The sequence below is a fragment of the Orbilia oligospora genome, assembly GCF_000225545.1.
Source record: "Orbilia oligospora ATCC 24927 unplaced genomic scaffold scaffold00043, whole genome shotgun sequence".
Lineage (NCBI taxonomy): Eukaryota > Fungi > Ascomycota > Orbiliomycetes > Orbiliales > Orbiliaceae > Orbilia > Orbilia oligospora.
Genome location: NW_011645600.1, coordinates 2,779,291 through 2,806,093, shown reverse-complemented (window position 1 = coordinate 2,806,093; position 26,803 = coordinate 2,779,291). Strand labels below are relative to the sequence as shown.

The 26,803-nt window shown below is 43.5% G+C and overlaps 6 protein-coding genes across 6 annotated transcripts; 3 read left to right on the top strand and 3 right to left on the bottom strand.

Moving 5' to 3' along the window:
• Nucleotides 1–592: 592 nt before the first annotated feature.
• On the top strand, nucleotides 593–1,292 carry AOL_s00043g823 (uncharacterized protein; the record flags this gene model as incomplete). Its single annotated transcript, XM_011121309.1, has 2 exons — nucleotides 593–696; nucleotides 761–1,292. The coding sequence occupies 2 exons, from the start codon at nucleotides 593–595 to the stop codon at nucleotides 1,290–1,292; spliced, it is 636 nt and encodes a 211-aa protein (XP_011119611.1).
• Nucleotides 1,293–16,519: 15,227 nt separating this feature from the next.
• On the top strand, nucleotides 16,520–17,199 carry AOL_s00043g822 (uncharacterized protein; the record flags this gene model as incomplete). Its single annotated transcript, XM_011121308.1, has 2 exons — nucleotides 16,520–16,795; nucleotides 16,981–17,199. 2 exons carry the CDS (start codon nucleotides 16,520–16,522, stop codon nucleotides 17,197–17,199), a joined length of 495 nt encoding a protein of 164 aa, XP_011119610.1.
• A 1,899-nt stretch (nucleotides 17,200–19,098) lies between these two features.
• AOL_s00043g821 (uncharacterized protein) lies at nucleotides 19,099–19,569 on the bottom strand (the record flags this gene model as incomplete). Its single annotated transcript, XM_011121307.1, has 1 exon — nucleotides 19,099–19,569. The coding sequence occupies one exon, from the start codon at nucleotides 19,567–19,569 to the stop codon at nucleotides 19,099–19,101; it is 471 nt and encodes a 156-aa protein (XP_011119609.1).
• A 277-nt stretch (nucleotides 19,570–19,846) lies between these two features.
• AOL_s00043g820 (uncharacterized protein) lies at nucleotides 19,847–21,220 on the bottom strand (the record flags this gene model as incomplete). Its single annotated transcript, XM_011121306.1, has 2 exons — nucleotides 19,847–20,297; nucleotides 20,367–21,220. The coding sequence occupies 2 exons, from the start codon at nucleotides 21,218–21,220 to the stop codon at nucleotides 19,847–19,849; spliced, it is 1,305 nt and encodes a 434-aa protein (XP_011119608.1).
• A 1,050-nt stretch (nucleotides 21,221–22,270) lies between these two features.
• AOL_s00043g819 (uncharacterized protein) lies at nucleotides 22,271–24,505 on the top strand (the record flags this gene model as incomplete). The annotated part of the gene is made up of 5 exons (XM_011121305.1): nucleotides 22,271–22,427; nucleotides 22,509–23,234; nucleotides 23,291–23,516; nucleotides 23,663–24,334; nucleotides 24,397–24,505. 5 exons carry the CDS (start codon nucleotides 22,271–22,273, stop codon nucleotides 24,503–24,505), a joined length of 1,890 nt encoding a protein of 629 aa, XP_011119607.1.
• A 760-nt stretch (nucleotides 24,506–25,265) lies between these two features.
• On the bottom strand, nucleotides 25,266–26,126 carry AOL_s00043g818 (uncharacterized protein; the record flags this gene model as incomplete). The annotated part of the gene is made up of 1 exon (XM_011121304.1): nucleotides 25,266–26,126. One exon carries the CDS (start codon nucleotides 26,124–26,126, stop codon nucleotides 25,266–25,268), a length of 861 nt encoding a protein of 286 aa, XP_011119606.1.
• Nucleotides 26,127–26,803: the final 677 nt, after the last annotated feature.

The following is a 26,803-nucleotide window of genomic DNA, read 5'->3' as shown; positions in this document are numbered from 1 at the left end:
GCAGAAATTTGAAGTACAAGATGCCATGTTACCAGCCTCCTCAAGTTTGGCTATAAAAGGTCGTGATATGGCGGATTGGTCTTGAACAAGATATGGCGTCTGTGATTTGCTAGAACCAGCAATCTGCGGGTATCTGCCTGGTTGAGTTTCTAGGTATCCGCTACCAAGCCTTGAACCTTATTTCTCGTCGTATCTCTTAAGTTATCGGCTACTGAGGTCTCATTACAAGTTGACCCGTAAGATTTCTGAATTGGTTTCCATTATTATTATACCCTAGAATTTTTTTTTGGGTAAAATTTGGGTCAGAAAGCCCGATGAGTTACAGTACCTAGAGTTGGGTTGGCGAATTCGGGCTCGGGCCCACTTATAGTAATCGATGGAGAATCAGGCTAGGGATGGATTAATATAATATTATCATTCCGATGGAAACAGTCCGAGAGATATAGCATAAATAGTCGCGGCTCTACCACATTAGTTCTCATCAACTCAGCCAGTTTAAAAAATCGATCATAGAATATCCTGCGACATAGGCGTATGGTGGCATTGGCGTACGCTTTGTCAATAACACAAAGCTAAAGGTCTAAGCTGCACAATGTCAGACCGGTTCCCGCCTGTTAGCCCCGCGACGCTCACTCCAGAGCAAAAGCCAATTCACGACTTCTTAGTTGATCGGATTTTACTACATTTCCAAGATACGTATGTTTCCCAAAGGGCCCCATTCTATGCGCCACAGTAATTCTAAAGGAAATTTGAACCCCAGGTTCACTACTCGTGACGAGAATGGTGCTTTGGTCGGCCTTTTCACCCACTTCCTCTACCTTCCATTGTCAGTAGTAAGTGGGTACGCGGCAAATTATAAAGCACTAGGGGATATCTCAAGCTTTCCGTTGAAATGCCGCGAGATCGCGATTCTAACGGTTGGGGAGCACTTCGGGGCCCCATATGAACTTTACAGCCATTCTAGAGTTGCAAAGCAAGCGGGGCTATCCGATAACCAAGTTCGAGATATCTTAGAAGGAAGGCTACCTTCGGAAGGTACTGAACAGGAGATTCTCTCTTGGGAAATGGCGCGAGAGTTGATTGGGGCAGGGGGGGCTTTCAAAAAAGGACAACTCTCAGAGAGTTTGTGGAATAGAGGCGAGAAGGCATTTGGAAAAGAAGGCCTGGGAGCCCTCATTCATTATATTGGTTTCTATGCCTATACATGCATAATTCTGAATGCGGGAGCAATCTTAGTACCACAGGGGGAAAAAATCTGGCCAATGTCTCGTAAATCTACTATGCCTATATAGAAATAAACTAGCTTGGAAGTTACGTATGTACATCAATGCAGGTATCCCCACGCTGGTTATATTAATGACTTTATTAATTCGATTGCGCAGTTGATTTCTGTCCTGGGCACATGCGAGACAAGATGCAACACACGTAAGTGCATATGATTCTTCACGAACTATATCCCCTGGCTATGTAGGGTACTAGGGCACAAAAAGGTCGGCCCCTTGTCTCCTACGCAGCGCCCCCACCAAGTTGAATATTTGGGCTCCGATTACTGGTTGCTAGGTTGACGTTAGTAATATGTCGCTTATGAAGTACCCTTTTGTACATTAATAACTGCACTCTGAGCTGGATCCATGGCCATGGATCTCAGGCTGAAAATGAACTTCCCAAAATTTTGGGCGCTGTAGTCACCACCAACATAGAAAGGCCTGTTGTGTATTCCCTTTACTGAAACAGGTATAATCTGGTCTCGTACCCAGGCGTCACAAAGGGAGAGTTGAATAATCCGTTGCAAACTAGTATTAACCGAATATTTTGCGCGAGGCAACTGAATTTGCAATCCCCAGCCATAATACGAGACCATAATTCATTAACGGTGGCCAGGATCGAGAGATCGCAACGTACATGTAGTGGGATGCAAAGAATATCTGAAGTCGTATGGTGCGGCGCGGCGCACTAGACGGAAACATTCTCGCTGCTCTCTAGCGCGATGTTTTCAGACCTTGCCAAGTAGAGTTTCGGCAAATAATCCCATAATTCTCGACCGGAATCAAAAGAGCCTTTCCTGAGTTGGTTAGTCATCCGTGGGTTCAAATTTCGGTGGATGAAACTTGTGTAGCCCAGCCTCGACTCCAGGTGCTCCTGATTTCATGAAGTTTGTGTTGACAGCCATTTGGATAGATCGATGCATACTAGTATGTAAGTAGAGAGTATTTGATGTGTATATTTTCCGCCCGACGGGTCGAAATTCAAAATGGGATTCAATACTTTGGGCCATCAACAAAGGCGGGTGAAATATTATATAGCTGAAGTCTAGCTGGTCTGGAGCGAAGTCTATCTATAAGCACTTAAGAAAGTTTAAAGTGCTCATGCTTTTTTGGTTGCGGTTAGTATTGTGCTACCTAGAATCCGAACCCCGAACGGGCGTCCCGTAGCTTTTTGATAGTGTTAGGTTATTCTATGTGCGAATCGGCGCCATTCTTCGAACTAGCAAGATTAGAAGAAAATTTAATCACCAAACCGCTGATATAGTGAACAGGATTGATCATAACCCACACGACAAGCCTACGGCTAAGGACTGCCGGACCACCGCAACGCTTTGTAAAGACCCATTGTATGGCGCGCGTTGAGCACGTTGTTAAAAGCTAGAAGGCTGGTGCTGGAATTCCGGAATGTCACAAGGATTAATACTCCATCCGGCTTAGAAACGATTAGAACATTCTAAACGAACTAGCGTGCCGGAAAGTTCGCTAATCGAGCACCGAACTCGAATATTACTTCTTATTCGGGCCGGCGCCGAAGCTGCAGTAGCCCCCATGTATGTGCAGATACGGGAATTCATCCAAATTCCGGCCTGGTACGGGTCTTTTTAGGCTGCCCCGGCAAGGGTATACAAATACAGGCGAGAGCGAACCCGATGGCGGCCTCTGCCCGCCTTCTATATGAACATGATATCGATTCCACAGCAGTCCAGCGATAAAGAAATGAGGTTTTTTGTCTCAAATTTTTACACGAGAATAAATTCGAATATTGATTCATCCATCTGATAAATTATCATGCAAACAATCAATGATATTATCGAGATTGAAGACAATTCGTGTTTATAATAAGACAGTGTGACAAAGAATATGTTGCGAAAAGATGAAAACACTGCGAAGCACGGATCCCCGCGAACACAAATTCCCGACCCGGGCTAGCCCGGCCGGACATGTCATGGTGCTTATATATATATATATACATGGATATATATTCACATACGTGCAGACGTATGCCCTTGTTTTGGATTAAGCGAGGCCCTGAGGTTGATTTCCAGAAAGAGGACGTGCATCTAGGCGTCTTGATTTCAAGCAGTTGTAAGTGTACAAAAAACGATGATTCTAACCGACGGTTTCCCTAAGATCCTGTGAGGTATCTGCAATAGGCTCGTCTTAATATATTATTAGGTACAAATTCACTTTGCCGATACCCATACTACAGCTATGTCTGCATTGATCCATGTATATGAGACGCGGTTTGTCCCCTCCAACTGCGAAAATATCTGTATCACACACATATAGACCAGTATTGTATACCTAGGTATATGATTGGAGTTTATCGGAATTTGGAAGCGACGAAGGCGCCGAAAATTGAAACAGTTCGGACAATACACAAGTAAAAAGAAATACGCCGGCTACGGTACTTATAGAAGCTGAGCGCTCCTAGGTTCCTAGAATTCTAGGCTCGTAAATTTAAGTCGAAACGACCATTTTAACATGACATGTTAACATCCACCGGCACCAAACATCGATCGGGGTCTCGATATGTGGACCGTGCAAGGAAAGAGGTTGCGCGGGAATTCTGTGGCGCTCTATGCCAACAAGAAGGTAACTCGAAGCCAACTTAGGTATGTTATAGATCCCGAATTTGCGGGTACGGATACTACCTAAGTAGACACTTAATTAGTCTGTGATTTACATGTTTTTTGTCGATTGTAACTTGAAAAGACTTGTATACAGCGCTATCCTCGATCGATCGGTTCCCGCACTAAACCGGATGCAAAGGCTTTGGAATTTCTGAGAGTCGATCTGCTATGAGGTCTACATCCGTTATATATACCATAGATCAAGTACGAAATATTTAACGAAGTGGCCCCCCTATCTTACAGCGTCTAGCCTAAAACACCCTCCGGGTCCCTTCAATGATAAGTTATCACACTCTAACAATTAACAACCGATCAAGTGTTATAGGCACACAGCTGCAGGAACCTCGATAAAACGGATGCCTTCTTGATTCCTGGCCAGGAAGACGGCTTTTTCAAGCCAGAGAACACCACCAAACCACCTTCCACAAATACCAGAGTGTTGTCGCTTTTGTCGCTAAAAGGAGGCTCCGTTACGGGGGCGGAGGGGTAGCTACAACTACCGTCCATGTAAAATTGCTATCATATCTACTAATAAACATGAAATTTATGCATGCTACAGGTATTGGCTTTACAGTAGTTGAAACTTTCACTGAAGCTGGAGCGGATGTTGCATTATGGTACAATACAAATAAATCTACTGTGGAAAAGGCAACCAAGGTTTCAAAGACCAATGGTGTAATATCTGCGCTATAGCCCCGAATACCCAGCCTAACAAGAATGTCAATTAATAAGAACTAGGAAAATCAGGATAACAGAAAAAGGTGCGGTGAAAGAAGCAATCAATACATTTTCTAAAAGATCTTAACAGATGCCAAACATTTTTGTAACGAATATTAGAATTTCTTAGCGATATAAGCCCATTCTTGAAATTAATATATTATATTATTCTAATATATTTAATATTAATTTATATAACATGTTTTATACTACTAAAGCACTTGTTCAAAAACTAATTTAGGGTATAGAAAGTATAGAGTAGGATTATTATCAATAGAAAAGAATTTGAAAACTTTAATATAAGTACTACAAGTATAGTAAATATGACGAGATTAATATTGGTCTTAATGATGATACACTCTATAATTAAAATGGTCTTAATTTATATAGTGAAATATCTAGTTGTTGAATAGATACCGTTCACTCAGGTTAATATTATCAATCTTGCATACATTGGAACTGATATGGTCAAGTTCTAGACAATCTTAGAGCCACTTGGGCTAGTTTGATACCTATGGGGTAAGTGGATAAAATGCTAGGAGTATAAATATTGGCCTTTTAAGCCTTTGATAAGTATTCGAATCTTCACGTTCCAACATCTGAGCCAAAGACAGTTTCTTACAGAAGTAATTTTATACATTATAGTCGGGAGGGTACTGCAGCAGAGTGTAAAACCGCATTTCTCTATCTAGCTAGTGATGCTGCTAGCTACACAACCGGATCAAACCTCATGGTCGATGGCGGAGTAAGTATTTCTCAGCCAGTTCGGGAAATAATACTGCACTGACATACCAATAACATAGTATACCTGCAAATGAGGGAATTGGCAATTTTTACATCTATAGGTGATTTCGGCCGATCCAGAGAGTTTTAGGACTAGGTGCGCATATGCGGGTTCTGCAGGGCTGCAGGGTGTCATGCTACCAAATATGGTTTTGGCTTAATTAAGGGCACTCAGATGTAGTCCACGATATTGAATTGTCCCTAACTAAGCACTGCAAGAAAAGATATTGAATGAAATCCCAAAGCTGCTCTGTGAACTCCTATTGTAGCAATGTTTTGGAGCTCTAATCGCAATTGCCCTCAGGACGTGTAGGTGTCTGCAGATCTGCCTGCCAACCCTGAAGGCCTTGTATTGCGAGTTGTTGCATTTTTAATTTGATCTTGACCGCAGTCAAACAGGCGCAAGCTAAGCTAAGCTAAGGTCGTGATATTTGTGGGCGGTAACCCTCGCTAGCCTGCCCAGTATAAACAAGCGTATAAGCACCCTCAATGAGATAAATAGCAAGTAAGAGACCCTCCATTGCACTGCCTGCGGCATCAAAAACTGGCTTCAATACCGCTTCTATAAACTGACGAACAATAATATCCTCCTTTCAATGTTCGGTTCCCTATTAAGTGGGTTGAGGGGTCCTAAAAAGGCCAATAAATAAATTAAGTCTTATATGGTTGATTGAAATAATTAGCTCCAGATCTTTACTTTTTTATGTAATAGGAGAGAAAATGGGTTTATTAAGAAAGAGATTGCCATTCCCCGAGGGAATTCCCTGAACGTAATATTTTTTGAAAAATATGCTTTTACCATAGCTAATTTTATCACGGAAGTATTAAATTGTGTGTTCTTTTGGTAGCTCTTTGCGAAGAATATCGGGATTTGTACATTGATTAAAAATTTAAAAGAATATTGTACAATTGTGCCAGCCTGGCAGACTTCAGCTGTATAGATTTGGTTATCAGCAAGGAGGTATGAGATTACTTGGGCGTGCAGCTCGAGCGGGGGCTGGGGAATAGAGGATGAAGGCATTGCGTTGAATGATGGTATGCAAAACATCGCAGAACATGAGGCACTGAGCACAGACTTTCTGGCCATTTTTTCTAGCTAGAGCCGGTTAATTATCTTCAGATGTTTTGATCCAATCTCTAGCTATCGGTATATTCTGTGTATAAGCTAGCCGTAGCTCGACTTCCCATTGATGTGTTATTGTAGCAAAGTCTCCGTTCATTCTTGACGACACACCGAAGTATTTAAGCCTACATTTGGCACATTGCAAGATTATATCTGTAGCCTTAGATTTCTAAGAAGGTTCACAAAAGTCGGCCTAGCCCGACACCCTGGCCCAGACTTTGTAATATATTGATTTACAAATGGAGGGCTGATCAATTGCTCAATGATGCCAATTAGTTTCTACGTTGCCAGACATTGCAGCAGGCTAATTTTGTGTTTTGGCTGCCAGTCAGTTTTTAAAGGATTTGGTTTTTCCTTTTCCTATTTTGCTCTTATTTATTTTTTCTTTCTAGTTTTGTTTTACGATGCACTAGTTACGCCCTTTAGACTAGCGCCATAGTGCTAAACCAAATTCAATTGAACCAATTCAACATCATGCATCACATAGCAAGACTCTATTATATTACCTTTGGATCTTAACCATACATATTCAGTATCAGGGCCAGTTATTTAAATATGTTACGCAGTTATTTACACAAACCTAGGATTGACCTAACCTCAAAGAATACTGATGCAAAAATGTAACTAGCTACCAAAAGACAACCTACCAGAAGAAATCCTCGTAGTGTTTAGCTCCCACCCACGGGACCTAGGCTTGTCCCTCATTATGAAATAATACCAGATCATATAGGTGCAAAGTTTTACGTATCGTAGGCCCCGGCTAAACTATTCAGTCGCATAAGCTAGTAGAGCAAGAGCAGTATACGCTATAGCAAGTTGGGCAGATTGAGTCATCCCGGTCGTCGCTCTTCCAAACGGACTTTTTGATCAAAGGTTTCGATGGCCGATGAGTTTTAGGTGCTCGGCCCGGGCGGCGTGCACGCGTGAAGACGAGGAACGAAGCAGAAAGACGAATCTCGAGACGGATAGCATTTAATAGTCTGTGTGGAGGCTGGTTGATCGGCGCTATGATCGAAAGTATGAAAGTTTAAAGATCTATCGATATTTAATTAATAATTGAGTATTGAATATGTCGGGTCGACTATATTCCCTAAGTGACTATTGACAAAAATATAAATAAAGAATATTTTAAATTTCGGTGTGAGGAGTCTTGTAGAATGAAGCGCCGGCGCCGGCGCTTTTCCATAGGCCAGCTATTTGGGCAGAATCGAATACGATGGGATTTTTAATGGTTATGACGAAATAAGTGCATTCTCCCATGGTTATTATACATATTCTGTATGTTTGATCAACATACGTAGATACCATATGTATATTTATTTTTTGGTCGCCCGTTTTCGTTGGACGGTTTCTCCCTGACGGTATGAATCTCTAGCGTACAGCATGAGCTCTTATCCTCGGAAACCGCAAATCTGAAATCAAGAATACGAGAAAAGTCGCATTCTGGACAACTGGAATAACTGGCTTTGCGTCATTTAATTACGCCAATAGGGAAATTCAAGCGTTCGTATCCTGCCTCCTTGCGAGACCGGAGTTCTCAACCTTCTAGAACGTCTGGTATTTGTAGGTAACCAACATTATTCCCGAACAGGAAGTTAGTAGGCGCCTCAAACTCAAATCGTCTCGATCGATGTCACACAGTGCAGTTTCCACATCGCGATATATAATCAGACTTTAGCAACACACTCGAGTTCGTATCGTAAATCAACTCCAAGACTTCCAGTTAACCCTCGACGTGGTTTTGATGTAAGACAGGAGAACCTCGATATAAGACCACGCACTTTTTCGCCATGCTGCATGGTGAAGAATGTATATATGTGCATGAGGAGCCTCACCTCCCGAATTCTCCCTCGCCCCAGAGGATCCTTGTCCAAACCAGACCTGCGAGGCGATATCGCGCAGGTTAGTCTGGGCCACTCACAGCTGCGCAGGTGCGCTAGGTGCACCGCATGTGACAGAATCGGGGCACCTTGGTAGGGAAAGGGAGCGCTGGGTGCCGCACCTGCAAGCGATTGTTACACAAGAACTTCATTTTACTGGTAAAGTTCGATGCGACCATAACCATCTGGATCTGACACTGACTTCGTTGTGTGACATGACGCCTGACAGCTAATGACCAGCCGGTAACACAAGAATCGAGACGGCGAATCCAACACAAATCTGAATTTCGACGAATAATATATGTTGTTAATACCTTTTATAACATAGTTAGTGAGGACATTTGAACATGGACAGCAAGTTAACAAATTCCGGAATCCCACTCGACATGCTTTGAAACTACCTCAGCCAAAATTACTTCTCGTGGTACAGGGCAAAGAATTGGCATTATGAGGGGCCGTGGTATTGTGCGCTACCAGAGAAATGAAGTAATATCGTATCTAAAAGAAGTTAACCGGTCGTAATAATGCAAGCTCTTGCGCGGCACGTGCATCCAGCAGATCGATCTAGTTCACGCGCTAATCTGAATGGCTCCTTTGTATTGCGCTGGAGTTGTGCCAGAAATTTTCAGCCTTACTATAGCTCAAACTTAGAGTTTAGTATAGTGACCTAGATTTCACGGGGCAGCGGGAGCAACTGAACAGAACTGCGGCCCTCGAAGAAAGATTGAATCTGGTTCGCTTTTGTATCGATGCATCGATGAATCATTCAGAAGGCAACTTTACAGAAGTTCTGTGTTGTATGTAGGTGCGCGCAGCTGTCGAACGCTATTTATTCATATCTATATCTAGACGCCCAACATTAGTTAAATTTAGAATTACAATAGGTGCCAGAATGCAGAGTAGTGGGTTAGCATACCCCCGGTGACCAATTATCGGATTACTAAATTACAAAAAGACTGCGCACGTTAGAGTATATGGTCGGCTTAGTACACGCAAGGGCCTGCAATCGAATGGGGACATGTCAACCCATACCGAGATTTGACCGACTAAGAAAACTGAAGAGTAAAATAGGCGTGGAGGAACTAGTGCTCTTTGTTTTTAATGAAAGTGTCCAATGATACCCTTCTATAACTTTGGGGATAAGGGGGAAAAAGCAATGGCATTTATGGAGATCAAGATATGCGCTACAGTTGACTAGCTAGATACTTACTTGTTGATATGTATGCTCACACAAATGCAACTAGTGTTAGTTGCATAATATATTTGGCGTCTCTAAGATAAATGATCTACTCATCCGTCTAAAGAGCCTCTTAGCAGTATAGTATCAATGTATAATGCCCTAGCCTAGTAGGCTGCTACCCAAATGCGTAAGTCCGGATAAATATTTCCGACTAAACTGATCCAGAAAGCTCAAGATTAGCCACCCGGATTTAAGAATATATTTACTGATACCGGAAATTTTGGGTAACTAGTACATATATGTCCTGATATTGCATGTCGCATGTTTAATATATTGCGCTCGTTACATTGCATTGCATTGTCTTGAAGGCGATTAATCGCGTCTTCCATTGGCTGAATAACAAAATAGAGCTTTTCCTGGCAGAATTCAATCCTAAATCTACAAAAATCCTAGCCGAACCCAAGATTTGCCTTTGAAGCCAAAGGCAATGAACGGATAACCACGGGGCGACATGCTTTCGTAGTGAGGCTCGGTCCACGGAAAAAGCGTTGACCTAGCGGGAACGGAGCCAAGGCGTTGGCCCCTGCGTGGCTGCGGGCCTTCGGCTAAGCAATTGTTTTGTCCCACGTTTCTTTGACATGTGACCCCGATGCCGGCTTGACATGAACATCCACCCGAGCGCTGTCGACATCGACATCCTCCTCGTAGACACATCTCCAACAGGCTATCCAGGCAGTTAGTTCAGTTTAGCTCTCTTAATTAACCTCAAGCCATACCATACTCGAGCTTCGTTAATTGAGACTGGTTGGTAGCGCCTGCGCCTGGTTGTGCTTCAACACAAATTAAACGTGCACGCGTTATAGCTATAGCTACAGCCACAGGGTTACAATGGCTTCCGAAGATGCTGTCTGGACCCTAATCCTGAACCACATGAATAAGGATCATGTCCACAATCTAAAGTTATATCTTATGCATTATCTTTTATATTTTAAACCTTTTTATCACTATTAAAATTTTAAATGTCCAATTATCTAATATCTAAATTACTTATTTTATAATTATTACTAATGATATATTCAAAGAAATCCTTGCATGTTGTGATAAAAAAATAATTTAAGTGTGCTATGAGCAGTTTCTCCCACGCAAGGGTGGGCCCCTTCCTGTAGCGCAGACCTGGCAACCTTTAAATCGGAGGCGTAGTTCATATGCATTCACAACCGCAAACATCGGATTGTAAAGGATGGAAAGCTTTTAAATCCAGATCTAGCCTCGGAGTTTGGATCGGCGAGAGCTGGCGCGATATCCAATTGTGCTTAACTATGAAGGATATATGGACAGGGAAGAATCTCGTCGTCAAACCGTAATCCCGGACGTGGAAGGTAGGAAGCGCCTGTTATATGGATAAAATCTATGCTGACCCACGTATATAGAAATATATGCATATATGCACGACTCGGTAGATATAAAGGAGCCCAAGTCATCTTGAGGACCACGTGTTAACGGTCGATGTGGGTATTAGTCAGACCGCCCATTCTTGGACAAGATTTTCGAGCAAACTCACATGTTCAAAGTTTCCTGGGAAGCTCTACTAAATACACTATTCTTCCACAAGATTCTGGGCAGACGTGGAAGCCGTGATTTCTAACTAGTTTCTAAACAGACAGTGGTTGATATGTCCTGAATGACGTTTCGTAATAATCGACTTCTAGTCATGGGAATCTTGTTCAAAATCACCTTCGGTACATGCATAAAGAGGAAAGCTACCTATCCACTCCTGAGCAAAAGCTTACATGAATTTCTCGTGAAAGTGTTCCTAGGTGAGTCCGTCGGTCTGCGGTGATGCAGAAGGTTTTTGAGTGGATAAAACACACCAAACATTGTCACGCGGGCAGTAGTGAATAGGCTATTCTCGAGCAGACCCTCTTTCTTGCCCGGGTTCCAAATTCGCAAATCATCGCCGCAGCCAAGGGTTCTTTTATACATATATATCGCAGACCCGTGCCTGTTCAAAGACGCGGTCTTGGAGATGCCAATTTCTGCTAAGGTCGTAGTCGCTAAGTTAATATTGTTGAAGGACTGTAAGATTCCATTTTTTTGAAAACGTTTTCTGTTATACTCAACTTCATCCGCCCTCGGAAGCATGTTATAATGAAGTTGAAATATAAACCGGGGTGATCATATCTCACATTTAGGAGACTTGGAATTGTCTATATATGCAGCATGCTTTGCCGCTCAACATTCTGCGTTATTTTTGTTGTATTCTAATTCCTAGAGAGAATCTTAAGGTCTGGAAATAAAGAAGAAATAAAAGTTTTGTGGTAAAATGGGGACTTTTACTTTTTTGATGTGGGTTCCCGTACTGCCTCGCTTAGAATATTCGATATCGATATTTCGGGGTGCAGCCTAGCACGTCTGGAGTTTTAAACAATAGGGGTCGCTTACACTCCTTGTGGGAAAAAAGTCTACGTATTGACTTACGAACGCGGACTCTTTGAAAAAACGAGCTGTTAGTTGCAACGTTGGCTAGGTCCCATTCGTGAGAGGTTTGGAAGTAGGGTATCTGAATTCTGAGGGAATGGCTTCCGCGGTATGATAGTTTACTAATGCTTGTCGTTGGTTCCTACAATTAGTCCTCTATTCTTGAAGAATACATACCTGGGGGAAAGAAAACATAGGCATAGATGAATGTTCCATTCTGGGTAGTAGTACTTAGTGATTATGACATCGAAGAATGCCTTTAGTTTCCCGTTACTGGTATCTACACCAAAGCGTATGTTAGCGCCACTGGGCTTCATCGATTCGTAGATGTTAATACGATTATATTTATAGTTTTAAACCCAACTTCATCTTTGAGTATTATCATACTTTGAAGCTGTAGATATATGTTCTTGCTTTTGCGATTTCACACCACAACAAGCGTGTGAAATTGCAATACCTGGAGTTGTCCGAATTAGAGTATATGATCTAGGAGCGCAATACCAAAAAAGGGAGGGGGAGACTGCTCACACAAAAAGTCTGGTCATGACACCCCCCGAAATCAAATTTTTGAGACTGTGGAACGAGGCTACATATTGGTTCTCCCCACACTAAAATACATTACTAGCCTTGTATGGGACTTGTCTCGTCGCCAGACTCCTCAACTGTGCTGAGGATATGGGACGATCTTTAAGTAAGCACGAGACCAACCATATCAAAACCCTATCCTTGGGTGGATATCGTATGTCGTCGTAGGAGGACTTAGACGAAAAGAAAACCTCTGCAGGACTAACATTCATCCAATAGAACCACCTTAACCATCAATTTAAGTGAAAAGCCATTTGAAATTGATCTCTCGATCCTGCAGTTTAATGAATTCTTCATTTAACATACGAAAAAAATTGTAGTCTGTGTTTGCTTTTAATATATTAAATTTTAGTAGGGATAATGTTATATCTTTTAATTTGGACAAAATTCTAGGCATTTTAGGAATTTTGTTCATTTCGTTACAAACAACGTTGATTCTGTTGCTACTGTGTAGATCTTTGAAACTAATCATGACTGTCAGCCGGGACGTTGGCGAGAGAATATGAGACCAGAAGGTGGAGAGACATACCTACTTAAAACTATAAAGCTCATATCCCCGGGTTCAGTTTTGCACTTGAATGGGAAAGGGCACAAAAACCCCACCCCCACCCCCACGCGTGCTTCATCATCATTCCTCCGCGAGCCTTAAGGTGGGTTTCGTGTAAAACCATTTCGTGCCATCTTTTGCCTAATAATAAGAACCCTTTGATGTATCCTTGTAATACTGATATATTTTGCCCGGATAAAGAAATGTTTAATAGCCAGTGCGCCTCTTTAACATCGTTACCCAGCTGGGGGTCCCGGTTGAACTCTATTCTTGCTAGATATGTTAGCATGCAATACTCTAAGATGGAAACATCGTCACTGGGGTCATTAATCAATTCCAATATCTTTATGAAAAGGGTTCGATTTTTGATCTTCTTGATACATTCAACGGGATCAGTTTGAATTTGTAACCACACTCCCTTTGGACTTTTCTCACAGTGCTCCATAGGTAATCATCCATTCGATGTACAAACTTCGGATCTCCATCATTTCTCTTTCGATACCATGCCCTCATATTTTTCAGCTGGTGGAAGGATAACGCATTGTGTAAGCATCGTACTATGGCCACGGCTTAAGCTTCCGTAGAATGATAACTTTTAAAAAATTTGTAGTATGGACTATTTATTCTGTTTCGCATTTTCATAGGAACGCCCGGCTGGATTTTTGATTGAAGAGGTTCGCGACTCAGCCCCGAGGGACCATCTCCTACAGAAATAGTTAGCTTAAACCCAATCGTAAGGATTTTGTTTCTTGTTTTCAGAAGAAGGGTACCTTTGACGCCCTGACTATCTTTCGTTATATCGAGTTTAGTGGACCTATGCATTTTCGATACTCTCAAAACGAAATAGGAATTGAAGGAGTCGAAGGGGCAAGAGAGACGAACAATGAGATGGTTTCGATGGTGCTAGGTTTGGGGACACAGGGCTAGTGGTGGTGATATTTCGCAGGTGCAGATGCATAGAACAAACGAGGGATGGATGAATTACCGAGAGAAGAGAGGACTGAAAAGGAAGAACAAGATATGGAAATGTAGGTGGAGGCGAGATCGGGGTGATGGTGGAGATGAAAGTGGTGATGGCGAGATGGAACAGTTGCGTTAATATATATATACAAGTAAGAGCGAACTCGATGGCTGCCTCCGACCGCCTTCACTAGACGAACATAATATTGATTCCGCAGCAGCAATAAGAAAAATATGTTTTTTTTTCTAAAAAAAAAAAATTCGAATATTCATTCATTCACCTTATAAATCATCATTCAAAACAAATAATCAATAACACCATCAAAGTCAAAGGCAATTTATATTCATAATATAATAATATAGATATAACAAAGAGTATATTGCGAAAACGTGAAAATATAGCAAAACATAAATCCCCGCAAACACAAATTACGTATACAGGATGATATCAAACTAGATTCGCACAAACATGGTGCTTATATACATGGCGCCATGGATACTATGCCCGACTAAAAGGAGGGATTTAACTTCTCTCCGCGAGGGATTTGAGATACGGCCAACTTTTCGGCAGCTGAATTCGAATTAATTCGTGGTATTTAATATATTCGTTTTACAACAGTGACAACACAACGCGTATAAACAGTTCCGTAGCAAGGCTCTTTTCAGGCGAGGCCATTCCTGGCGTGGGTGGGCGAGCAGTGGTATGGCCTCGACCGTCGGGTTTACGCGGTCCGAAGGACCCTCCTTGTGTACATACAATATACACACAACAGTCATAAGTACTCTAGTTCGCAACGCAGTGCCGTCATGATAGGCTCGTCACGTGCTTGTGCAACCATCTCTACAAGGCCGTGTTGGTAATGTACATTAATTTTAAATAAACATATTACGTATTATTACTAGGTTCCCGACTAAACTCGTTATATTATCAGGCGATCTCCTAAGCTAAGCTAAGGCGCGAATTGATTTGTCAATCGGAACAAACTACAGCAGTTCACAAGATCTCTGTCAAACACAAATGAGTTCGGAAAACATCTGAAAAGTATCGCAGTAGAACTTGGAGTATCTAATAAAGGGCTACCTACTAACATCGGATTTCAAGTAAGATGAATTCGCCGACGATACCGGTATATATCTTGGTGGTTCGTATTTACGAACCACTCTTGCTGCTCGTTAACCTAGTAGATTTACCAGGCGTCTTCACAAACACTATCCAGGGACAGAGCAAAACGAGCATGCATAAAGTTCAAGAGATGGCCAAGGAGCATGCGCATGCACAGCGTAAAATCAACCTTATTGTCCTCGTTGTTAATGCTCGGGTGCCGTTTGTAAATGTAACTAGAGTTGAAATAATCAAAAGTCTTTTATTAGAAGACCCCGGCCTCGTGGGTCGGGTGGTGGAGTAATTACCCAGCCAGACGACCCTTCCTCTCGCTCGGAGAGCCTAGATCTGCTGAATGGTAAACTCGCTGACTTCAAGTTGACGCAGCCTTGGCACGTTGTCAGGAACCAGGGTCAGAACGAGAGAGCGATTGATGAAACTCTCGAGCAGATGGATAAAAGGAAAAGCACTTTTTCTTGCACTCTGATCGGAACGTGGTTCCGGAAAGTCAGAGGGGTATCCAAGCACTGAACGCGACTCTCAAGGAAATGTTCTGGACGCACACACAAGCCGAGCTTCTAGCCCTTATGTCACGGGTTCAGATAAAGATGAAAAAAGTAGTATTGTGGATAACAGAAGATCCAGCCCGCTAGGCCGCCGGAAATACCTTCACGATATTGCTAAGAAATTCGAAACCTGGACGAAAGAGGCTTGTCAAGGAACCTATAGAGACGAGAATTGCAAGGAGTTGCACAAGGTCGAGGAAGATTGTTCGGCCTGCAATCGTTTCTTCGGTTTTTTTCGGAGATGTATGGACAGGAATCTTCTTGCTGATGTGAGATTTATGAATAAGACTTTTTTCGCCTTTGCTACGCCCGAGTTTGGGAAGACGAAAGTGATTATCCGTTCCGCGAATATTACTAAATCTTAACTGTCAACTCACCGGACGGACCCATCAGACCAAGAGCCCTCTGGTAATGAGCCGCATCAGCGGTCTCCGACTCCAGATATCATGCGAACCTACTACACACACTATAGAGTGGCCTTGATGGATGAAAAAAAACTTTTGAAAAATGGTTGGCAGAACAGATTCCAGTATGGCGGGGCCATCTCAAAGGGAGGCGAGCGAAGTCGTGTATTCATACCTCATGGGGTACCAGTCAAAGAACTGGCAGTGGATTGCATAAAACCACCTGTGCGCCTTATGGGAGTCAGTAGAAAAGTTGGTAAAGCTGGGACTAACTGCAACTTGTTACGAGGACAAAAATGTTTTCCAAAGCATACTCGGCACTTGGTGACGTCACACCAAAACTAGAAGAGCTGGAAAGGATATCCCACCAAACTCTCAAGGACCTCCTCGATTGCCATGGCCGGGCAGGACAGGCTTTTATAATAGTTTCGTTCATTCTAGACCTCGCACAGCGTTTGGCTGATTTGAAGGCCGAGGTGGCAGTTGATCGACTTAACGTTGAACAAAATTCGGAACCACGCACGAAACCCGAGAAACACGCAATCTCTGACGAAATACTCAGGATCGCAACCGTCTGGATCGAAGGCTACCTTTGGTCTTGTACTAGTTGAGCTGGAGAACATCACAGCGGCGCGTGTCATTGAGTTCGTGGATGCATACTATGAGGTGATAACAACCTTGCCCAATAACATTCCATTTAGCAAAACCTTTTTTGAATCGTGGCTCGATTAATGACTAGCATTTGTGACCTCGATAGATGAGCATGATGGCATTCGTGGGTTCTGTCAACTCTTTGGTCATCGAGAATGGCGTTTTACGAGAGCTTCCGAAAGTCATTCTTACCCAGACGCTCATGATAAACGAAAATGCAGACCTGGTTGATAAAGTAGTAGAGCAGCCGCAGGGTGAGGCTAAAAGGGTGCAAAACTCGCAAATTTTAAAGACCGTGTTGGAAATGCTGAAGAAGTACCACTGAAAATAGAGGGATTGGACTCTGGTTAGAGCTTTGCAAGGTGCCGGTGACGTGTTTTCTTTTTTCGATGTTCTCGAAATCGGATTGATTCGAATTGTACCTGACTACCGAAGATACGTCGTTAATTTATCAAATACTATTCCCTTACCGTCGCTATATCACCCTTGGACGCCATAGCCGGGCCTGAGGCTGCATCCGGTTCAGAGATCGTGTATTGATTAGCTGAAGCAGGCAGAGAAACTTTGATTCAGCAAATTCTCATATACATATGAATCCAACCAGTTTCTTTCATTATTTTCGTTCTTTCACTAGCACTGACCAGTTGAATCGTAACCGGACTATCAATCCCTAAGCCCGAGAGCATTTGAACTGGACGAATGCCCGAGATTAGAATTAATCTCATGCTGTAGTATTTTAGCTTGTTCAGCGGAGGCTAAAGATGAGACATATCAGCCAAATATTATATACAGACACACCAGTAGTATATTCAAAAATACGGTTGTGCTGTTTGAGGTCGACGGCTTCGAGCGCTTGTTCGAACTCCTCCATTCCTCTATAAGTACCCTCGTACAGGCCGCTGCAATAATGGCCACATATCCCCACCACTCTTTGTTTTTTATAACTGTCCACATAATTACATATACTCTTAATAACAATTGTAAAAAGAATTCCCAGACGCTGGCGTCCTTTATCTTAAACGCAATCACCTTCTCTCTAGTTACAAGTTCATCACAATGTTGACCGCTTTTCATAACACCATCACCGGATGCGATACAGCCGAAGTGGATTGCAATATTGAAAGTTTTCGTACTTCTTGGACTCGATCCGCCATCGAGCCGTGTGCTTCAACCTTTCCGGCCCAGTTGCGGCGTATCAACAAACTATCTCCACAACCTAGTTTCGCACAGGAAAATACCAAAGCAATTTCGCAGGCCTCTTCCGGGCCTTGAAATTCAAGACAGGAACTTGAATATCGATGCTTGTGCCGATAGCTAGCCGGATACAGTTTATCGTCCTCTGGACCGAGAGACCGAAACTCTTTCAACTGATCCTATTAGTGAGAGTACACGGCCGTATTCGCTAATCTTTGGCGGGCTTTCAGGCCTGATGCCTCCCCTAGAAAAGCGCGAATCTCCAGATTTGTTCGGCTGAGGTTGCCTTGGATCGTGTCCCTCCTCTAAAACCCACCTAGATACTATCGACCGAAGTTGAACTACATCACAGTTTCGCTAATGATGGCATCCCCAGGAAAATTCGGGTTCCATCGGCAGTTGCTAGCTTCCTAGTTTGATCCCTTCGAAACTAGTGCGAATACTAGATACCACCGCTGCAGAACTGGCTTTGCCCATACCTGGCATGTATGCGTGAACGACGTGATGATTACCTAATCTCCCTAGGGTATAAGCATTGCAATCTCCGGGTGCCTTTCGAATTTCCATACGAGAAACCATCGGTCTCATAATTCTCATCCATAAAGGCTTCGACGGCGTCGCGCTCGTTACTAATAATACATTAGCTTTTATCACGGCCTGGCTAGGCCACAGCCTCTGGACTTACATGGGTAGACATTCGATCACAACGTAGTGTGCCTTAGGGCCTCCGTCCTACGTCAGGAGGAAATATTATCACACACATGCTTTTTTTCTAGTGCCAGTTGTGGTTATATAAGAATTCAGCATTCTAGGTGTCAGATATCACACCCTCTTTTCTTCTAACTGTATCAAAAAAATGTGCCTCTTGGGCTCTTGGATGGTTGATGGTGACTATATCAAGAGCTCGCTGGCAAGGTTTTGCGTTTTCCTCCCTGCCCTTTACCTTTCCGAATTTCGGTACCTTCTTTGTTTTCACAAGGAAAGTAGCAAGTAGATGTTCGCTTTTCTGAAGATACAAAACGCACAATAATCAAGCAATAGCATTGACAACAGCTGTTGATGCCTGCTTGATCTCATCGCCGAATGGGAACCGTGCATCGAAACCCGAGCCCCATGTCATTCGATGCATACTATCACCGCGGGACTCGTCCTGAAGAAGCATGTCTGCCAGTTGACTCCTTCCAACCGCGTCTCTCCACGCCTCATCTTGAGATCTGCCAGGGTTGGAATATGACCTCACGTTATTGAGCAATATTCCCATAGTGCGGCCAACAAAGTCCCACATGGCATAAACGCGGTTCTTCGACTTCGCTGGCTCCATAAATGGTTGTTGGGCGTTTTCGGTCTCTACCATGCCCGCGTGGTTGATCAAAAGTGAGAGGAGATGCTGTGTGGCTTGGAAGACAGCTATATATTCGGCATCTGCACCGCTTGGTGGCCGCGCGGCGATGAAGTGCTCCGAAAACTCTCTGCGTGTTGCAGAATTCGGATTTAGGGACATTTTGGGCTTGGTGAGCAAAGAGCCGCTGAGATTTTGAGGATTGTAGGGATGCTGGGTTGCCTGAGGCTTGTTCGATGCTTCTGATCAGGAGTGGTTGACGACGCGTTCGTGCTATTTAATCGGGATACAAAACCTACCCCTAACTACACAGTAGCTTGGTCGGCCATCTCGTACGAGATTCGATATCCGGCAGCCAAACGAAGCCTTGTGTTCTTCGCAACACTCTAAAATTTAAATCGTGATTGAATTTCTAGATAGTACGGAGTAGCAATGATTCTTATTGGGTTCGCCCTGCATCCGCCGCAACTTCCCGCTCCGCTTCTTCCTGATCCTTCTTAAGCCTGCTGAACCACCAAACCAACATTTGTGCGATAAAAATTTGCTCTATAGTATACAGAACAACTGGAATTTGTATCTTCGCTTTCATTTCCTCAGGGTATCTCGTCCACATGGCGGTCACGATTGGCAATCCTAACCCTGTGGTCTTGGCTGGAGCACAAAAGCATATTGCAATAAAAACGCCCCGGTCGAGTATCTGAGACCGACTCATATGAAGCCTTCGCTCCTGCCATTTGAAGGATGGGTATGGAATTCGGACTTTTGATAGAAGAACACAGAGCGATGTAAATGAAATATAAAGTCCGATGTTCACAAATATCACCAAGACTAGGAATTCCTTTGGCATCTTTTGGAGAGAGCCCGTCGCGAAACAAGAGGAGAATGCCGTCCTTATTCCAGTTCAGAAGATTAGGCCCTAATACGGAGGGATAAGTAATTTTGCAGGACCATCGACTTACCAGACCAACAGCGTTAAACAAAAAGTTGATATTCTGTTCAGAAAAAGTTTTTTCACCCATTTTGATGTTATCTCAAACCCAAGGTAACCCTGGATCAGTTGGCCCATCGTAAGTGGTAAGAGAACTGTCAGCCCGATTTGCTTAAACACATCTCCATACAAAGCTCGAAGCTGCTGAAGATCGCTTGCTGGGCGGACGGCATCAAAAGATCGGTCCATCGTTGGCCAGAATACGTTCGTTATAAGGATCGGGGTTATAAACGGCCCCAGGAGATTGCCGACGGTCACAGATACCAAAGCTGCAGCTTCGTCTCCGCCCGAGAGCCTGGTCATTATGATGTTGCTACTTAACGTCGTCGGGATGCACCCTGTTACAATCATTCCTGTAAGAATTTGGCGGTCGAAAACAGCCTTATCTCCAAACTTTGCCACTATAAGGACGATGCAGAAGAAAACCGTTGGGATTAACAAAAATGATAGGCCTTGAACCGTGAAGTGCAGTCGCCAGTTCGAAAAATGAACCAGAAGCTTCTCAGTCTGAATTGACAGGCCTGATACGAAAAAGATCAAAGCAACTGCGCCGTATATGATAGACCACTCCGAGTGTATATAGCCATGAGGCTTTGCCACGTTAGGCGCAAAGTATCCCACGATACAAGCTATAGCAATACCTATTACTAGCCATTTGTCGAGTATCCATTGAACAATTTGTTTGGTCAAACTCCATGCCTGTGATCCCGTTGCGGTTCTGTCGTTTATTTCAGGCTCCGGTAAAGTCCTTTCCTTTTTATCCTGGGTTTGAACTGCAAGATCTTTTGACGGAATGCCGGTTGGCTGCACAATCGAGATTTCCATTGCGACATATGGATACTCCAAAGATCAAATAGTGAAGATTTCCGCAACGCCAGACCAAGCGATTGAAATCACACCACCATCGATGGCCATCTTTATATATATATGTGAACATGCCGAGATATATGGCGACTTCGGGCGATATGGCGCTAGTAGAGTACTAATCGGATAAAAGGATTTCGGTCAATTGCCTACCGCGCCCGCTTCTAAAAGATGCCGTTGATGTTCTCTTGAAAGTAGATCCTCCAAAAAATTTGTCGAGTCCGCTTGCCGAATGATCCGGCGATTAGTCATTCATTGGAGATTGTAACGCAACACATTCGTGGGAATCTTCCAAAGTCCCTGATCCGGCGTTACAAGTGGCGTCGATATCAGTGTTAATGGTTCAAACAGACGCGCCTACAGCTACTTCTACCCATTTGGTCATCCGCTCAAGCCTTTTTGTTTTGGTTTTAAGACAAAATGCAATACCCTTTACCAGTCTTCGACCTACCCGCGGTTTAAATTTAGATTGTTCAACATGTCCACTTCCTTCAGGCTCAGCGTTAGAGGGGCAGCTTCACACCTTCTACGACTCTCTTAGGCATTCGCTTATTCCATACTACATACCTGTTTTGCCGTTTAAAACCCTTCCTAAGACTTTACTGTCCCTGAGATGTTACAGCAAGTCCCAACGCATCCCCTAAAACACTAGTTAGGAGGGTTCAGTTTTCGGGTGGAAAAGGCATGCTTCAAAGATGCCTGACCTTCTACTTTCTATCATAAAGCCAAAAAGAAAGTGGATCGTCACCAATAAGCATCTAAACAAAAGTTCCAGGAATTCTCGGGCGGCTTTCAACAGCCCAGTATGGGGGCCTCAATATTCTCATACCTAAACCGGCTGATCCGCAAGTGGAAAGTGCAGCTTTCATTTATATTCTAGATTCACAGAACGCTGCTTTATTTTCCCGCGATGCCTGCCTGGTCAAGATGTATATTTAACGATGGCCCATCACCTCGATGCAAACAAAGATATCGAAAATCTTCAATGCGGATTTAAGAAAAATAACAACGATGGAATCACGATCTTTGGTCGTCGAGTTCGCGGCAAAGAGGAGCCCAAAGATCGAGGGACGAAAGAGAATGAAGAGTAACTTGATATTTAATGCGTGTTGTACGATCGTTGGCTTCTCGGTAGGAGTTCTGATCACTGTCTATACCACTAAAACTAGTAGGTAACCCCCCTACCGTCGATATGTTTTACGTATCGGTATTTATGCTTTGAAATTTTGATGTAAACCGTTGTATTTAGGTGCCCTCTTTTCAGAATCCACCTTTTTAAAGCGCCAGGTATCAGAGAACTATGAGGGCAAAACCATCCTAGCATCGGGAAACCCTTCTGCCGCAAACCCAAAGCGGAAATGCGCCCCCCCACCGCCACAGTTTCTTCTTGAAGATCCCCGTATTATGGATCATGATGCAGTCAAGCAGGCTCTGGCCCATATCGACTCAATATTGAAATCGACCTTAAATGCGACTAAGGACGCTGTATCTCTGAGTATTGTGCACTCTGCTAAGGGCAAAGGGTACGAGTTCCACAAAGGGAGAAAGCGGTTGAACGAATCTGGACCTTTAGAAATCATCAATGGCGACTCAATTCATAGAGTATTATCTGTGACAAAGCTATTTACGGTCCTCGAAGCACTTGTTCTAGGTCGACAGGCACAGGTTAAGCGCTTCTTGCCAGAGCTAACGCTCGAGTCAAGACTTCAAGATGTTCTTCCAGAATTCAGCCTTGGAAGCACCTTTAAAGATGCAGGGGATATCACTCTTGGAGAGCTAGGTGGTCATCGATCTGGTCTTTCAAGAGAAGTTGGGAAGATGATCTTAACCAGTTTCAACGACGTGACGTGGCCGCCGATACCCGGTCGAAACGTTCTTGGCCACGGACAGATCAGAAACGACACCTCGATTCAAGAATATCTCAAAATGATATCTAAAAGAGATTTAGTATGGCAGGTTGGAGAGACCCCTAGCTGTATGTGTCCCGCAGTATGCCCAAAAATATGTCCCTGACTAAATTGGACATAATAGATTCCAATACTGGGTTTAATCTACTGGGTTTGGCCACAGAAAGATACCGCCAAAGGCTAACGAAAGAGCGCAAAAGATGGGATGAGATGATGAAAGATGACATTTTCAATCCTCTCGGGATGGATCACACTTTCGCAGGCCCAATTCCAGAACATTTACGAAAGGATATCATCACCCCAAACGCTAGTAATATGGTAGACCTAGTTCTTCCGCACGTCACAGACCCGTAGGTACTCAGCCGTCTTTTTGATATCACAGGTAGTCTGTGTATGCTCATCAGCTTTTTCATAAGATGAGAATAATCAGACGGATATAGGGCCAAGAATATTTGGTACTAAGACTGAATGGCGATCTAACGAGTGCATCTTGTAGAGCTGCTGGAATGTTCTCGACCTCCAACGATCTCTCAAAGCTACTTCACAAAGTTTTGCTGTCTTCGAATCCTCTTCTGATCAGTAATTCGCAACGCCACACTTGGTTAAAATCCATTCATCAGAATACTGATGGCATGACCTCCGTTGGCATTCCTTGGGAATCATACCGTGCTATGATGCCAGACTACGGGACGTACAATATTCATTTCAAACTGGGTAGCCATCCGGCTCACCAAAATCAAATATCTGTTTTCCCTGAATTTGGATATGGGGTCGTAGCTTTGGTTAGCGTGGGCTCAACCGATGAAGAACTTACGAAGGGTGCTGCAAAAGCAGACCCACTGGCTATGTCGTTTGACATACATAATACCTTGGCTCCGGCAATCTGGAAAGCCTATAACTCTATTTTGATTTCCGACTATGTGGGGACCTATACATCAAAAGACGGTATTGATATTGCACGCATCGTCTGGGAGAATGACTTGTTAGTCATTAAAGAATTAAAGATTAAAGGCGTCGATATGCTACTAAAGGCAGATCATTTACTCTGGGCGCTGGGTGGTCCGCAATTTAAAGTTTTTGAGGGTGGCATAAAATTGACCGGAACTGGATACCTAGGAAACTTCAGGGGTGCGGCGCTGAATGTCTGTGCCTGGGATAACTTTGATATGTAAGATTAATGTTTTTTTTGTCTCCCTTACTGAGTGTATTGACTGAATCCTTGTTGGGCAGAGTTACAACAAAGACCGGGTGGGGGGTTGATTTATTCGTCATTAAGAAACTGAACGGGAAGATGACTTTCTTGTATGAGCCTCTTCAGGGTGAGTTGGTGAAACAATAAGATATCGGTCTCAAATTCCACGAAGACGATCCAGTTAAATGCTGTTAAGCCCCAGATTGAAATCTTAGGATGGGAATCGACCTACATTAGCTTTAAATCACAGAGAACATCATCCCCTTTTAGATCTGACTAGGTCTATTCATGGTATACATATATCTCAATGCACTGTATAAATTTGTCACATAGAAGGATCCAATTGTAAATTTAAGTCACGGCGGCTATTGTAATAGACTCGATTAAAAGGGAGATACCCGCAAAAGATTTTTCGAATTTAACGCGAGGAAAACATCAATGTTTAGGCCTGGCGGGGAGCCTGGGAGGCAAAGGTATTGTTAATTCGAATCGGTGATAACGTATATAACCCATCAAATTGGCTGTGCATGTGAGGAATACCACACTACATATCGCAAACTGTGTTGTTGATCACTCGTCTATCCAGATATATACCCACTATATGGGTTCTCAGAATTCATGATAATTCACAAACTTTTGAGTAGAGGGTAAAAATCAGTCGGGTTTTAAAGAAAGAAGTTGCTCGATATGAAGTATCATGTGTTCTATGGGCATATTCTGTGACGGATCAAATTTGGAATAGACAGGCACATGACATATTGACGTAGGTCTAAACAATCCTAACCTAAACAACAACAAACTTTATACACCTAAACTTATAGACTAATACCTAACTACATGATAAGAAATAGACTCTTCTGGCTAGCCAAGATCCTTCTGCTTGTATAGTATATACCAATTGGTTGCTCTAGGTTGAGTGGTACACAGCAACATATTTAACTCTCAAGGCGGCTGCGGTACCGCCAATGGTCGCTGATGTCCATGGCCCTCCATAACTCCCAGCTCCACCGACTGCCACGTTGAGGATCATGAAGAAAGATTTATATGCCAGTTTCTCCCATATTTGAAAGTTCCCAATGTTTGCCCCAGTAACGGTAAGATATTCTGCGCCATCCTTGTACCAGATAAGCTTCTGCTGAGTCCAGTCAGTGTTCCTCCTGTCCACTTTGATAGCCCACGTGTGATATTGGCCACCAGTATATTGTACTTGACCACTAAGGCTCCCATGTTGGCCGTCGGTTTTCTTATAATGCACAACGCCTTGGTTTTTGTCACCCAGATTGTTGATGGTTTCGAAAATATCCCACTCGCCACAGTCAGGCCATGAGCCACCGTTACGGCAAGCGTTGCCTAAGGCCCAGAAAGCAGGCCAGATACCTTCGAGGTTGCTTGGGTTACCGGTAAAGTCGGGCCCACGGAGATCAGCTTGGAATATCATAGCCTTTCCGGGAGGACAGGACCACGCCCCTTGGCTCTCGAGGCGTGCTGAGGTCCAATACTGAGGATTGGAGCCGCGCTTTTCTGGAGTAATGAAAAGTTGGCCATCACCCCAAAGCTGGCCGTTGCTGGCATAGTTGGTGTAGAATTGTTGTTCGTCATTGGAGTTTTCTGCGGGGGTTGTTATTTTTACATTCCACCCGCCGGTAGGGAAGGAGCCTTTCGGCCCATCGAATTCGTCGTACCAAGTGACACTGTAGCCTGTAAGAGCGGGTACGGCCAAAGCTTTTGCGAAGAGCAAAGAAAGCCCTGTAAGCTGAGTTATCATCATTTTGGAGGAGTTTTAAAGAGAGGATATGAGAAAAGTCTTTGGAAGAATGTTTGCGAGTACGGTGCTAAATGAAGCTGGATATGGGATTGAGGGCTCTGAGTCTATGGATAGAAGTTGCAAAGTTTGGAGAAAAGGCTCCCCTTTTATAGACGTCGGAGCTGAGATGGTTAGATTATCTTTCTAGATTCAAATGAGCCTGAGGAGGGCCGCAATTTCACCGAAGCCCACCCGCCATGATTACATCGAAGTGACATTGAACTCATATATGCCTACTCGGGATTTATCCAGCGCTAAGGTTATTGTGAGAACCTAGAACTCTATGAGCAGACGTATCGTGAAGCCGATAAACTAGGCTCCACACAATTGCTGACTGCATTTGAGCAGTAATTTTGTATTCCGCAATTTGCATGGAGTATGGTAAGTAACATGATAATGGTTGTATGTGATTAGACCATTGCCGCCAAGCTGTGAGAGCTTGGGTCATACGCTGCGCCAAGAATAGCAACCCTGTATGAAAAGTCAGCGATTACTTAATCATTTATTCAAAATCTCAGAACATTTTGATGGCGCCAACAGAGAAGGAAGCTTTATGTATAAGACTATATTAGATTCCTATCTCGGGTATAATGCTGATCTTTTAGCTATGGGAAGGTGCCGTACACGGGAGCTATGTGAGG